The sequence below is a fragment of the Schistocerca serialis genome, chromosome 3 (assembly GCF_023864345.2).
Source record: "Schistocerca serialis cubense isolate TAMUIC-IGC-003099 chromosome 3, iqSchSeri2.2, whole genome shotgun sequence".
Taxonomy (NCBI): domain Eukaryota; kingdom Metazoa; phylum Arthropoda; class Insecta; order Orthoptera; family Acrididae; genus Schistocerca; species Schistocerca serialis.
The window spans coordinates 379645927-379660444 of record NC_064640.1 but is presented as its reverse complement, the minus strand read 5'-3'; the positions used below and the strand labels follow the sequence as shown (position 1 = coordinate 379660444).

At 40.4% G+C, this 14518-nt stretch overlaps 1 protein-coding gene across 1 annotated transcript in view; it reads left to right on the top strand.

Moving 5' to 3' along the window:
* The window catches only part of LOC126470214 (uncharacterized), an 83512-nt gene that overhangs the window by 55345 nt on the left and 13649 nt on the right, over positions 1 to 14518 (top strand). Inside the window, exon 3 of the mRNA XM_050097893.1 lies at positions 607 to 748. Coding sequence (XP_049953850.1) covers positions 607 to 748 — 142 coding nt within the window. The remainder of the gene's footprint in view (positions 1 to 606; positions 749 to 14518) is intronic.

Below are 14518 nucleotides of genomic sequence, written 5' to 3'. Positions count from 1 at the left end.
TGGACCCTAATTTTAGTGGCCCCTCTAATCATGCAATCCCAGAAAGAAGAGTATTGCCTAAATATCTTTGTTTTGTTGTAATCTATAGTATGGCCAGTTTTTATACGATGGTCATCCATGGCTGATATGGTGGTCTGCTGTAATTCAGAATGGTGCCTATGTTCACAGCACCTCTCTTCTACTGCCTGAACGGTTTCCCCAATGTACACTTTGCCACATTAGTAGGGGTTTGATAGACCCTGGTTTGTGAAGGCCTAGATTATCCTTTACTGAACCTAGTAGTAGTGTTAAGGTGGTGTGGTTTGCCAAAATATTGTGGAGAACTGACATTGTGACCTGGGCAGACACCCAAGAATTCTACAAGTTAAAAATATACCAGGAAGGCATCAGATTGTATATCTAGTGACATTGTCATCAGTGGAATAATAAACCTTAATCTTCCTTCCTCCTTTTGAAACTTACTGTTTTAATTTTTAAAGGGATTGGTCAGTGAGGGGGGGGGGGGGGCAGTTCATAGTAGAAATGTAGGTATTATGTAATATCTCAATATTTTGTATCTGTCATCGTAATATTGTTAGTTAGTGATTCTGTTTTCATTGTGTAAAGGTCCAGATGTGATTGGTGCACCAAATGGTTATGCCATGTGGGTGAAACTACATGAAATGCCATTTGGAAAGTACTGGTTCCAGATAAAGAATATCAAAATCTCCCAGAGTTGTGAAGTTGTTATTAGCTTGAAACGTGTCAGGTAAGATTGTTATTTGAACTTCTCTCATTAATTTAAGAAATACTGAAGTTTACATTTATATTTTTAATGTTAATATAATTTATCAGAGCTTAATATAAAGTATTTGACCACCACTTTCTGAATGACCCTGTAAGGTAATGAAAAAAGTCGTGTTTTTAATCTTTAAGGTTCATGCGATGTCTAAAACTGTCAGCTTAAATTGTAACAACTAACTTAGTAACTGTGGCTTGGCATCTTTTGATTTCAACATCCAGATAGGTAGAGAAATTGTTCCTTTCATTTTATACTACTACCAATGCAGTAGAAAAATTAATGGCATTTTTTGGCAGGATTCTAATTTCATTTGCTTGTACCATAATGTGAAGAAACATTTTTCTTCTTTGGCTGTAAATCCTTTATTGGATGCTTTTGACTACAAAATTCATCTCATCTAACATATTTCTGTGTCAAGGTGTTTGGCAGTCACAGTCCTCATCATTGCTTTGTTATTATGAAAACATGGCTGCTTCTGATCTCTAATACTCTGACCTTCTATTTTTATTTCTATGATCAACTGCAGTAGCCATTACTTAGAAGTTCAAATGATGTGGCCCAAGTGAACAATATTTCTTCTTTATTATGAGTAAAAATGTATGTTTTTTATTTATGTCATAATAGCTTCTCCACATGTTACTTGTTTTGTCTGTAGGGTACAAAAACATCAACAGTAGATCCACATTTTAAATACAAGCGGAAAGTTTCAATTGCTAGCCGTCTATAGGAAATAATAGTACCAACCAGATGCAGGATACATACCCACAATCCTACAACAGCTGATCCTCTCTCTTCCCAGATGGCATTTGAGAGACTACTTGGTGTACATTGACATATATATTGGGTATACCCTCCACTCTCCCTTCTAAGCAATTCTCTCATCAAGCAAACAACAGTTGGCTTGCTCAGCTGGGCTCTTGACACACTTCTGTGTACACACTCTTCACAGACCTATACCTTTCTGCAAAGGGGAGATACACCAATTTGTTGTTGTTGTTGTTTGTGGGGAGGGGGGAGGGACACATTAACTGAGTGTGTTTTATTCTTGAGCTCCTAGCTTGGCAGAGACGTTTCCTCAGTTTTAGCTTGAGGAAGTGCAGGAGGTAAGATACTGATGGTTTTTGTGTTTTCTGAACTACTCATTAAACAACAAAATGGAGACTTAGTAATTTTTCTACTGTAGCTGATGGTGTGCATTATTTTGAACTTGAGTTTGTATTTTTCTCTGTTTTTTTTTTTTTCAGTATTGGTAACTATTATATCATCCATGTTGGACTATGGTTTGGGAACTGTGACTGTTTATGACATAAAAGATAAATTGAAACAGTTTCCTTTTATGTGGAATTGTACTCATTCAGTTAATTTGTGCAAAGGTGCTGGAGCATGAAAACAAGCAGACTCTTTTCCAACTCCTGAACTTCCCCCTCCTCCCCCCTCCCATTCCTTTTCACCACTCCTCTTATTCATATTCTATCCTAATCAAAAAACAACAAAAAGCTTCAATTCCAGTGACCATTGTAGTCCATCCAGGGCTGATTGTATAGAGCAGTTGATCTTAGATTAACATAAAAAATGAACTTGAATCAAGCTGAACTCAGAAATCTGTATTTTTCAGACATTAATCTCAGGTTGTATCACTGTGAACTAGGATCACCTTTGACTTTAAAAATTTCCTGGATCACATCAGGTTCAACTGCAATCATGTGGAATGAGAATTTCACTCTGCAGTGGAGTGTACACTGATACGAAACGTCCTGGCAGGTTAAAACTGTGTGCTGAACCGAGACTTGAACTCTGGACCTTTGCCTTTCATGGGCAAGTGCTCTACCACCTGAGCTACCCAAGCACGACTCGCACCCCGTCCTCACAGCTTTACTTCCACCATACCTCATCTCCTACCTTCCAAACTTCACAGAAGGTCTCCTGCGAACCTTGCAGAACTAGCACTCCTGGAAGAAAGGATAGTGCGGAGACGTGGAGTTCGAGTCTCGATCTGGCACGTAGGTTTAATCAGCCAAGAAATTTCATATAAGTGCACACTCTGCTGTAGTGTGAAATTCTCATTCTGGATACATTCCCCAGGCTGTGGCTAAGCCATGTCTCTGATCGTTCGACATGAAAATTAGTTTCCTTTGCTTATTTTCATTCACTTATGCTGTACGGTATTATGTTTTGGAGTAACTGTTCCCATTTTAAAAGGATATTTTTGGCTTAGGTATGGGCTGCTGTTCGGGTAGTAAGTTGTGTAAGTTCGCGAACCTCTTGTTGACCCCTGTTCACTAGTCTGGGTATTCTCGACATTGCCCCCCCCCCCCCCTCTCTCTCTCTCTCTCTCTCTCTCTCTCTCTCTCTCTCTCTCTCTCTCTCTCTCTCTCTCTCTCTCTCTCTCTCTCCCCCTCCCTCCCTCCCTCCCTCCCTCCCTCCCTCCCTCCCTCCCTCCCTCCACCCCCCACCCCCCAATCACCCCCTCCCCCCTCCCCCCCTGTCAGTCTTCTGACTGGTTTGATGTGGCCTGCCACGAATTCCTCTCCTGTGCTAACCTCTTCATCTCAGAGTAGCACTTGCAAACTACAACCTACGCCCTCAATTATTTGCTGGATATATTCCAATCTCTGTCTTACTCTACAGTTTTTGCCCTCTACGGCTCCCTCTAGTACCATGGAAGTCATTCCCTCATGTCTTAACAGATGTCCTTTCGTCCTGTACCTTTTCCTTATCAGTGTTTTTCACATGTTCCTTTCCCCTCCAATTCTGCACAGAACCTTCTCATTCCTTACCTTATCAGTCCACCTAATTTTCAACATTTGTCTATAGCACCACATCTCAAATGCTTTGATTCTCTTCTGTTCCAGTTTTCCCACAGTCCATGTTTCACTACCACACCCAATAAACTCCATGCTATCAAGGAGACGACGACTGTGTGGTGGTCATGCATGCAAGCCAATCGCAGAGACTCAGTTGTCCTTTGTCGGCTCCGCATTGGCCACACCCGGCTGACGCACAGTTATTTACTGCGTCAGGAGGACCCTCCTCTATGTCGCTGCGGGGCGGCTTTGACAGTGGCCCACATTTTATTGGCCTGTCCCCTTTTAGCTGTGGTCAAGCAGATGTTTGTGCTGCCTGATACGCTCCCTGCCCTTTTAACAGATGACTCTGCCATGACAGGCTTCATTTTGCATTTTATTCGGGCAGGGGGCTTTTATCATTTAATCTAAGTGTTTGTTCTTTTTTGTGTTGAGTCTGGCATTTAGCCTACGGTTTTAGACTGAGTTTTTAATGTGTTTCTCGGTGGTTGGCTCTATGGTCGGCCAACCACCGTCACACTCTGTGTGATTTTACTTCGTTTTGTCTGGTCTTTGTCTCAGTTTCTCTTGTCCTTTGTCATCTGTCATCCTTTCCTTGTTCACTTTTATTCTCTGTGGGTGTTTTTAAGTTTTGGGAAAAGGGACCGATGACCGTAGCAGTCTGGTCCCTTTAATCCCCCAAACTAACCAACCATACAGCACTGTATTCCAGACGTACATTCTGAGAAATACTTTCCTCAGATTAAGGCTGATATTTGATATTAGTAGGCTTCTCTTGGCCAGGAATGCTCTTTTTGCCATTGCTAGTGTGCTTTTGATGTCTTAGAGTACTGTTCATCTGTATGGGACCCTTACCAGTTGGGTCTGATTCAAGAGATTGAGAAGGTCCAAAGAAGAGTGCCAAGATTCGTGACTGGTACATTTAGCCATTGTTAGAGCTCATGCTGAGGCGTTCAGACAGTCGTTTTTCCCTCGCACAATCTGCGAGTGGAACAAGGGGGGGAAATATGACTTTGGCGTGAATTGTGCCCTCCGCCACGCACCGCTTGGTGGCTAGCGGAGTATATATGTAGATGTAGATGTCCTTCTTGCTCCATCCGTCATTATTTATTTTACTGCCTAGGTAGCAGAATTCCTTAATTTCATCTACTTCGTGACCATCAAACCTGATGTTAAGTTTTTCACTGTTCTCATTTCTACTACTTCTTACTACCTTCATCTTTCTCCGATTTACTTTCACATACTCTGTACTCATTAGACTGTTCATTGCATTCAGCAGATCATGTAATTCTTCTTCAGTTTCACTCTAGATAGCAATGTCATCAGCGAATTGTATAATTGCTATCCTTTCACCTTGAATTTTAATTCCACTCCTGAACCTTTCTTTTATTTCCATCATTGCTTCCTCAATGTAGAGAAGGCTACATCCTTGTCTTGCACCCTTTTTAATACAAGCACTTCGTTATTGGTAGTTCACTCTTATTATTCCCACTTGGCTGTTGTACATATTGTATATCACCCGGCTCGCCCTATAGCTTACCCCTACTTTTTTCATAATTTTGAACATCTTTCACCATTTTACATTGTCAAATGCTTTTTCCAGGTTGACAGATCCTATGAACGTGTCTTGATTTTTCTTTAGTCTTGCTTCCATTATTATTAACTGCAACGTCAGAATTGCCTCTCTTGTGCCTTTACCTTTCCTAATGCCAAACTGATCGTCATCTAGTGCATCCTCAATTTTCTTTTCCATTCATTTGTGTATTATTCTTGTAAGCAACTTGGATGCATGAGCTGTTAAGCTGATTGTGTGATAATTCTCACACTTGTCAGCTCTTGCCGGTTTCGTAATTGTGTGGATAATGCTTTTCCGAAAGTCAGATGGTATGTTGCCAGACTCATACATTCTACACACCAGTGTGAATAGTCATTTTGTTGCCACTTCCCCCAATGATTTTAGAAATTCTGATGGAATGTTATCTAACCCTTCGTCTTATTTGATGTTAAGTCCTCCAAAGCTCTTTTAAATTCTGATTCTAATACTGGATCCTGTATCTCTTCTAAATCAACTCCTGTTTCTTCTTCGATCACATCAGATAAATTTTCCCCCTCATAGAGTCTTTCAATGTATTCTTTCCACCTATCCACTCTCTCCTCTGCATTTAACAGTGGAATTCTCATTGCACTCTTAATGTTATCGCCCTTTCTTTTAATGTCACCGAAAGTTGTTTTGACTTTCCTGTGTGCTGAGTCTGTCCTTCCGACAATCATTTCTTTTTCGATGTCTTCACATTTTTCCTGTGGCCATTTCATCTTAGCTTCCCTGCACTTCCTATTTATTTCATTCCTCAGTGACTAGTATTTCTGTATTCCTGAGTTTCCCAGAACATATTTGTACTTCCTCCTTTCATCAGCTAATTGTAGTATTTCATCAGTTACCCATGGTTTCTTCCCAGTTACCTTTTTTGTACCTATGTTTTCCTTCCCAACTTCTGTGATGGCCCTTTTTAGAAATGTCAATTCCTCTTCAACTGTACTGCCTACTGAGCTATTCCTTATTGCTGTATCTATAGCCTTAGAGAACTTCAAACGTATCTCGTCATTCCTTAGTACTTCCGTATCCCACTTCTTTGCGTATTGATTCTTCCTGACTAATGTCTTGAACTTCAGCCTACTCTTCATCACTACTATATTGTGATCTGAGTGTATATCTGCTTCTGGGTATACCTTACAATCCAGTATATGATTTCGGAATCTCTGTCTGACCATGATGTAATCTAACTGAAATATTCCCGTATCACCCAGTCTGTTCCAAGTATACCTCCTCCTCTTGTGATTCTTGAACAGAATATTCGCTATTACTAGCTGAAACTTGTTGCAGAACTCAATTAGTCTTTCTCCTTTCTCATTCCTTGTTCCAAGCCCATATTTTCGTGTAACCTTTTCTTCTACTCCTCTCCTTACAGCTGCATTCCAGTCCCCCATGACTATTAGATTTTCATTCCCCGTCACATACTGTATAACCCTTTCAATATCCTCGTACACTTTCTCTATCTCTTAATCTTCAGCTTGTGATGTCGGCATGTATACCTGAACTATCATTGTTGGTGTTGGTTTGCTGTCGACTCTGATAAGAACAACCATGTCACTGAAGTGTTCACAGTAACACACTCTCTGCTCTACCTTCCTATTCATAATGAATCCTACTCCCGTTATACCATGTTCTGCTGCTGTTGATATTACCCTATACTCATCTGACCAGAAATCCTTGTCTTCTTTCCACTTCACTTCACTGACCCTTACTATATCTAGATTGAGCCTTTGCATTTCTCTTTTCAGATTTTCTACTTTCCCTACCGTGTTCAAGCTTCTGACATTCCATGCCCCGACTCATAGAATGTTATCTTTTTGTTGATTATTCAATCTTTTTCTCATGGTGACCTCCCCCTTTGGCAGTCCCTTGCCAGAGATCCGAATTGGGGACTATTCCAGAATCTTTTTCCAATGGAGAGATCATCATGATATTTCTTCAGTTACAGGCCACATGTCCTGTGGATACACGTTAGATGTCTTTAATGCAGTGGTTTCTATTGCCTTCTGCATCCTCATGCCATTGATCATTGCTGATTCTTCCACCTTTAGGGACAGTTCCCCATCTCTAGGACAAGACAGTGCCCTGAACCTCTGTCCGCTCTTGCACCCTCTTTGACAAGGCTGTTGGCAGAATGAAGGTGACTTTTAAAGCTGGAAGTCTTTGGCTACCAGTGCTGATTATTAATCAAAATTTAAGCATTGGCGGGATTCAAACCCAGAACCAAAGATATATGATGTGACTTACCAAACGAAAGCGCTGGCAGATCGATAGACACACAAACAAACACAAACACACACACCAAATTCAAGCTTTCGCAACAAACAGTTGCCTCATCAGGAAAGAGGGAAGGAGAGGGAAAGACGAAAGGATGTGGGTTTTAAGGGAGAGGGTAAGGAGTCATTCCAATCCCGGGAGCGGAAAGACTTACCTTAGGGGGAAAAATGGACAGGTATACACTCACACACACACATATCCATCCACACATATATACATATATATGTGCGAGTGTATACCTGTCCTTTTTTCCCCCTAAGGTAAGTCTTTCCGCTCCCGGGATTGGAATGACTCCTTACCCTCTCCCTTAAAACCCACATCCTTTCGTCTTTCCCTCTCCTTCCCTCTTCCCTGATGAGGCAACAGTTTGTTGCGAAAGCTTGAATTTGGTGTGTGGGTTTGTGTTTGTTTGTGTGTCTATCGACCTGGCAGCGCTTTCGTTCGGTAAGTCACATCATCTTTGTTTTTAGATATATTTTTCCCACGTGGAATGTTTCCCTCTATTTTATATATATATATATATATATATATATATATATATATATATATATATATATATATAAAAACCAGGGCATCTCAGATATTCATAGGCGCTTGCAGAATGTCTATGGTGATCTGGCAGTGGACAAAAGCACGGTGAGTCGTTGGGCAAAGCGTGTGTCATCATCGCCGCAAGGTCAAGCAAGACTGTCTGATCTCCCGCGTGCGGGCCGGCCGTGCACAGCTGTGACTCCTGCAATGGCGGAGCGTGCGAACATATATATATATATATATATATATATATATATATATATATATATATAAATCAGTTCAATAAGTAATGCAACACATTTTTTTTCTCGGCCAATTTTGGTTGAAAAAACCGGAAATTTCTTGTGGAATATTTTCAAATATTCCTGCTTTGTCTCATATAGTTTCATTGACTTCCGATAAGTGGCAGCACTGTACGGAGCTGTTAAAATGGTGTCTGTAACGGATGTGCGTTGCAAACAACGGGCAGTGATCGAGTTTCTTTTGGCGGAAAACCAGGGCATCTCAGATATTCATAGGCGCTTGCAGAATGTCTATGGTGATCTGGCAGTGGACAAAAGCACGGTGAGTCGTTGGGCAAAGCGTGTGTCATCATCGCCGCAAGGTCAAGCAAGACTGTCTGATCTCCCGCGTGCGGGCCGGCCGTGCACAGCTGTGACTCCTGCAATGGCGGAGCGTGCGAACACACTCGTTCGAGATGATCGACGGATCACCATCAAACAACTCAGTGCTCAACTTGACATCTCTGTTGGTAGTGCTGTCACAATTGTTCACCAGTTGGGATATTCAAAGGTTTGTTCCCGCTGGGTCCCTCGTTGTCTAACCGAACACCATAAAGAGCAAAGGAGAACCATCTGTGCGGAATTGCTTGCTCGTCATGTGGCTGAGGGTGACAATTTCTTGTCAAAGATTGTTACAGGCGATGAAACATGGGTTCATCACTTCGAACCTGAAACAAAACGGCAATCAATGGAGTGGCGCCACACCCACTCCCCTACCAAGAAAAAGTTTAAAGCCATACCCTCAGCTGGTAAAGTCATGGTTACAGTCTTCTGGGACGCTGAAGGGGTTATTCTGTTCGATGTCCTTCCCCGTGGTCAAACGATCAACTCTGAAGTGTATTGTGCTACTCTTCAGAAATTGAAGAAACGACTTCAGCGTGTTCGTAGGCACAAAAATCTGAACGAACTTCTCCTTCTTCATGACAACGCAAGACCTCACACAAGTCTTCGCACCCGAGAGGAGCTCACAAAACTTCAGTGGACTGTTCTTCCTCATGCACCCTACAGCCCCGATCTCGCACCGTCGGATTTCCATATGTTTGGCCCAATGAAGGACGCAATCCATGGGAGGCACTACGCGGATGATGAAGAAGTTATTGATGCAGTATGACGTTGGCTCCGACATCGACCAGTGGAATGGTACCGTGCAGGCATACAGGCCCTCATTTCAAGGTGGTGTAAGGCCGTAGCATTGAATGGAGATTACGTTGAAAAATAGTGTTGTGTAGCTAAAAGATTGGGGAATAACCTGGTGTATTTCAATGCTGAATAAAACAACCCGTTTCAGAAAAAAAATGTGTTGCATTACTTATTGAACTGCCCTCGTATATATAGTAAGCTGCCATAAGAATTCAAAAATCTTAGCAGTGTTCCACCCACTTTCAAATTTAAACTGAAGAGTTTTCTCATAGGTCACTCCTATTCTGTTGAGGTGTTCTTTGAAAAATGAAGCTGATTCTTATGTTACATTGTTGATCCAACGTACATTTGGATCGAACTTCCTTAACTCTTGTGCAGAAAGAAACTGCTGCATCCATTTTCAATAAGCTACCACAAGAATTCAAAAATCTTAGCAGTAATCCACGCGCTTTCATATTGAAACTGTAGAGTTTCTTCATGGGCCATTCCTTCTATTCTGTTGAGTAATTCCTTGAAAAATTAAGCTGATTTTTGTTATATTGTTGATTGCATTTATTTAACCATATGGCTTGACTTTTTTTGGGTACATAAACATTTTATTTTTATCTGTTATTACTTTTTGTTGTAATTTCATGTACTGACACATTCCATGACCTTTCAAATTGCTCCTTAATTTGGTCCTACAGAACTTGACGTGTAAATAAATAAATAAATAAATAAAGTAAAGCTGTGAGGACAAGTCACAAGTCCTACTGGGGTAGCTCAGTTGGTAGCTCAGTTGCGTATGATAGGCAAAGCTCCCAGCTTCATGTCCCAGTCCCACACACAGGTTTGATCCAGGAAGTTTTGATGTGTGCTATATTTGTTTTTATTGTGTTCAGCAAACTTCTTAAACCATGATGCAAAGCAACTGCCTTTTACCATTTGTGTTTGCAGGCCAATGTCAGGTGGATGTAATTATCAGCTGCAGAATGGTGTATTTTTGATGGTGTTAATTATAAAGATAATTATGACTGCACTGTGTTTTGAAACCGCACCACCTGAATACACCATTTTTCCTAATGTTCTGGGCCATTGTGGAGAACAGCATTCTCTGTTCAAGAGCATTAAGTGCTGAAAATTATTATTATTATGTTTTGTTTAATTTACAGATGTATGGCAATTTCAATGATTTTGGTCTTAAGAAGTTTCTTGAAGCAGTTTGAGAAATTTCTTCCAATCATTTACCTTCATCTTTACAACACAAAATCATAATGAATACTGTATTTCTACAATGCATGATATACAACTGCAGTTGAAGTGTGATAATCATATTGATAGCTATTCAAGGGTGTTGCCGAGCATGTCTTGTGCTGTTTCAGGTCAGCAGTGAACTTAATTCAGTTTTTCCTAGTTCAGTGTTACACAACATAATGAATTTGTTAACTGGGTTCATGATCTGAACTGAGGTCAAAATTGATTTCCAGTGAGAGATGTTTGTACAGTTTGCTCATGGTGTAATAATTGCAACAGGTCTTGCCTGACCTCAGTCACCATAATTTCATGGCACTGTGGAACAATCAGTGAAACAACTACTTTGAATTTAGCAAAATGGTACATTTCATGGAGACTGCTTCTGCAAATAAAATTATTCATAAAGCAAGCTAGACACTGTTTAAAGAGGGAACTGGGTATACCCATTAAAAGTTGGATTTGATCACAGGAGAGTTACATCACTTACATCTGAAGATAAGCAGATACCACTTTGTTATTCTGCAACAGCAACAAACTTCTTTTAAATGTTCTGTTTTTAAATTAACAAATAACAATCCAGACAATGTGATGGAAGTTGTTTTAGGGAAGTGTTTGAATTTTACTCCTACACTGAAACACACGCCACTGACATATTGTATCAGAGAATGGAAGAATCTGTCAGAAAACTGCTGGTGATGCTGCTGAGGAAATGCCCCTTGATGCATGCCAAGCGCTTATAAGATCTCAGCCACAAAAAAGCAACATATCCTTGTCTGAGAGAGCTGCACTCTGTAATTTCTGAAATTATTCTCAGATAGTGGATCTTCCTGCAGATAAAGATAATGATATGGCTTTGGTGTTTACAAAGAGAAGGTGGACAACCTACTCGATGAGTCTACATATTGTAATATCAACAAGGACAACACTACCCATGTTCAAAGAAAAACTGCTTTGCTCCTGAACTCCAGCTTTGTACCCAAGGAGGCTACCAACAGACTGAAGGGGCACAGCTCAGTACCTCCTGGGTTATATGGCCTTCCCAAGGTCCACAAAGGTACACAGAAACAAAACACTGATTCAGAGGAAACTGGAAATCATAAACCACACTTGTAGCAGATTCTAAAAGTATTGACTTTCAGTCTGATAGTGGGTAAGACTGAAGCACCTGCTTATTGAATGACTAAATATTTAGCCCTGTTGTTGAGACCTTTTATGGGTAAATGTGATCATTGTCACCATACTCTCTCACACCTGATGGTTGATTTATTTATGGAGGATTTTGAAGAAAAAGCACTTATCTATAGTTTTTAAAAGGGCTGTGTGCCAGAATTACAGTGGTGACACATGTCCTAGTTTAGACCTCAAAATGAGGATAAATTTATGGGGACTCTTGAGTGTATTTATTCAGTTGATGAAAAATAAAGTTTACCGTGGAATGGGAGAAGAATGGCTGTCTACCATTTTTGGATGTATTAGTTTGACATGGGGAGGATCACTCACTCCATGTTCACAACATCAGAAGAATTATTGTTCTGAATCTTCACTGCGTGGCATTCGGCACCTGACACCAATTTAATAATTAATCATATAATTTGCAAGCACTGTGGATTTATTGACTAGGTGCTTACTAAACTGTATATGATGTTCCAGTGGTCTTATCTGTGACCCCTGCATAGTTTTATCTGTGACAATGTGCATTTCACTGCACAGTATACCATTGTATTGAGAGGTTCTAGCTTTTCAGCATGTAAATAGACATGCTTGAGCACTCACCTTGAAGATGGCTGTACAATTAACAACCAAAATATCAGAAGACATACTCTGTCCTGCATGCATGCCAGAAAGATGATGGAATAAAATGATATTATTGTTTGATATGCTCTGCTGGGATGTGTCACAAATTAACTTAAATGAGCATGCTGACTCCAAATCTTACAGAGATAATATGGCCTGATATGTTACCAGCCCATCCTACTCCCCTCCTCTACTGTGCATGTTGTTGCCAAACTGCTTAGGAGAAAAACAATGTACTGTTGGAAAATGAGTGGCTCGCAGTTCAAAATATGAATGTGTTGCTGCTGGCACTTAACATGCATTTATGTGATGGAAGAGAGGGAGGAGGTGGGGGTCAGAAAGACCTGGATTTTAAGGGTTTGTGAAGCTCCGCATTGGTTTAGTTATCTTAACAACACTTGAAGCAGCTATGGACCATACTAAGCCATGTCACATACATCAACTACTACAGTGCTACAAACCTCCCCCATCCCTCTGAATTACTACATCTTTCCTCTGTATGTCATTGCATCACTTGCCACTCCATCTTCAGGTGGCCAATTTTTGTCTTGTGCGTTGACTGGAACATAGTGATATTGAAACCAGATCACAGTAAAATATGATATTGTAGTACTTGTGTTATTCCAATTTATGATGCAATATCATATTTATGTGCTGACACCGGGCAAATGACTTTCAAGTAAAATGTCTCCCGTGTATGGGAATATGCGTAATGGATGTAGGAATGCAGGTTTTAAATACATTGTTGATGACATATTGAAATTTGGGTCTGGCTATGAGTCATGCTCAGATAGCCAAATGGTAAGGCGACCACTCACGATAAGTGTTAGAGTCCCAGTCCAACACAAATTTTCATTGTCGTCATTCCATTACACGGCTGATGGTTGTCCATATTCAAAACTGCAAATACATTTCATGTACACAGTAAAATATGTCATCCATGAACCAAGAAGAGTAAATGGAATTTTTTGTACCTTCTTCTAGACAAGCTGTGCCATAAATTTCTTTTCCCCCTAATTCGATCCATTACCTCCTTGTTAGTTATCTACTACATCATTCTTATCTTCTGCATTCTTCACTCGCATTCGGGAGGACGACGGTTCAATCCCGTCTCCGGCCATCCTGATTTAGGTTTTCCATGATTTCCCTAAATCGCTTCAGGCAAATGCCGGGATGGTTCCTTTGAAAGGGCACGGCCGATTTCCTTCCCCATACTTCCCTCCCCCGAGCTTGTGCTCCGTCTCTAATGACCTCGTTGTCGACGGGACGTTAAACACTAATATCCTCCTCCTTCTGCATTCTTCTGTAGCACCATATTTCCAAAGCTTCTATTCTTTTCTTGTCTGAACTGTGTATTTTCCATGTTTCACTTCCATACAAGGGATCCATAAAAATATCTTCAGTAAAGACTTCCTAGCATTTGAATTTTTACTTTGATTTTAACAAATTTCTCTTTTATAGAAACTGATTGTTTGCTGTTGCCAGTTTGCATTTTATATCCTCTCTACTTCGGCCATTGTCACTTATTTTGTTGTCTAGATAGCAAAATACATCTATTACTTTTAGTGTCTCATTTCGTAATCTAATTCCCTCAACGTAACCTGCTTTAATTTGAGTACATTCCATTACCCTTGTTATACTTTTGCTTGTGTTCTTCTTTCAACCTCTTTTTGAGGCATTGTCCATTACGTTTAGTTGATCTTCCAAGTCTTTTGTCACTACTCACTGAGTTACAGTGTAATCGGAATACCTCAGAGTTTTTATTTCTTGTCCTCCAACTTGAACCTTTCCAAATTTGTTATTGGCTTTCTTCACATCTTGCTTAAAGTACACATTGAATCACATGGGGGATAATCTTCAACCATGTCTCACTCCCTTCTCAATGACTGCTTTCCTTTCATGTCCTTCTCCAAAAGTTTTGAATTAGTATCCCAACTTTCAGCCTAAACTTGCTAAGAAATTTAATATATTAATTGAGTAGCTTAGGAAGTTATTCTTGTTTTAACTTAGACTAAAGCTAAAATTTCTTTGCCATGAGTGAGAAGTGTGTGACGTGCCATAGGATTGTTAGTTCCAGGGTGTGGTG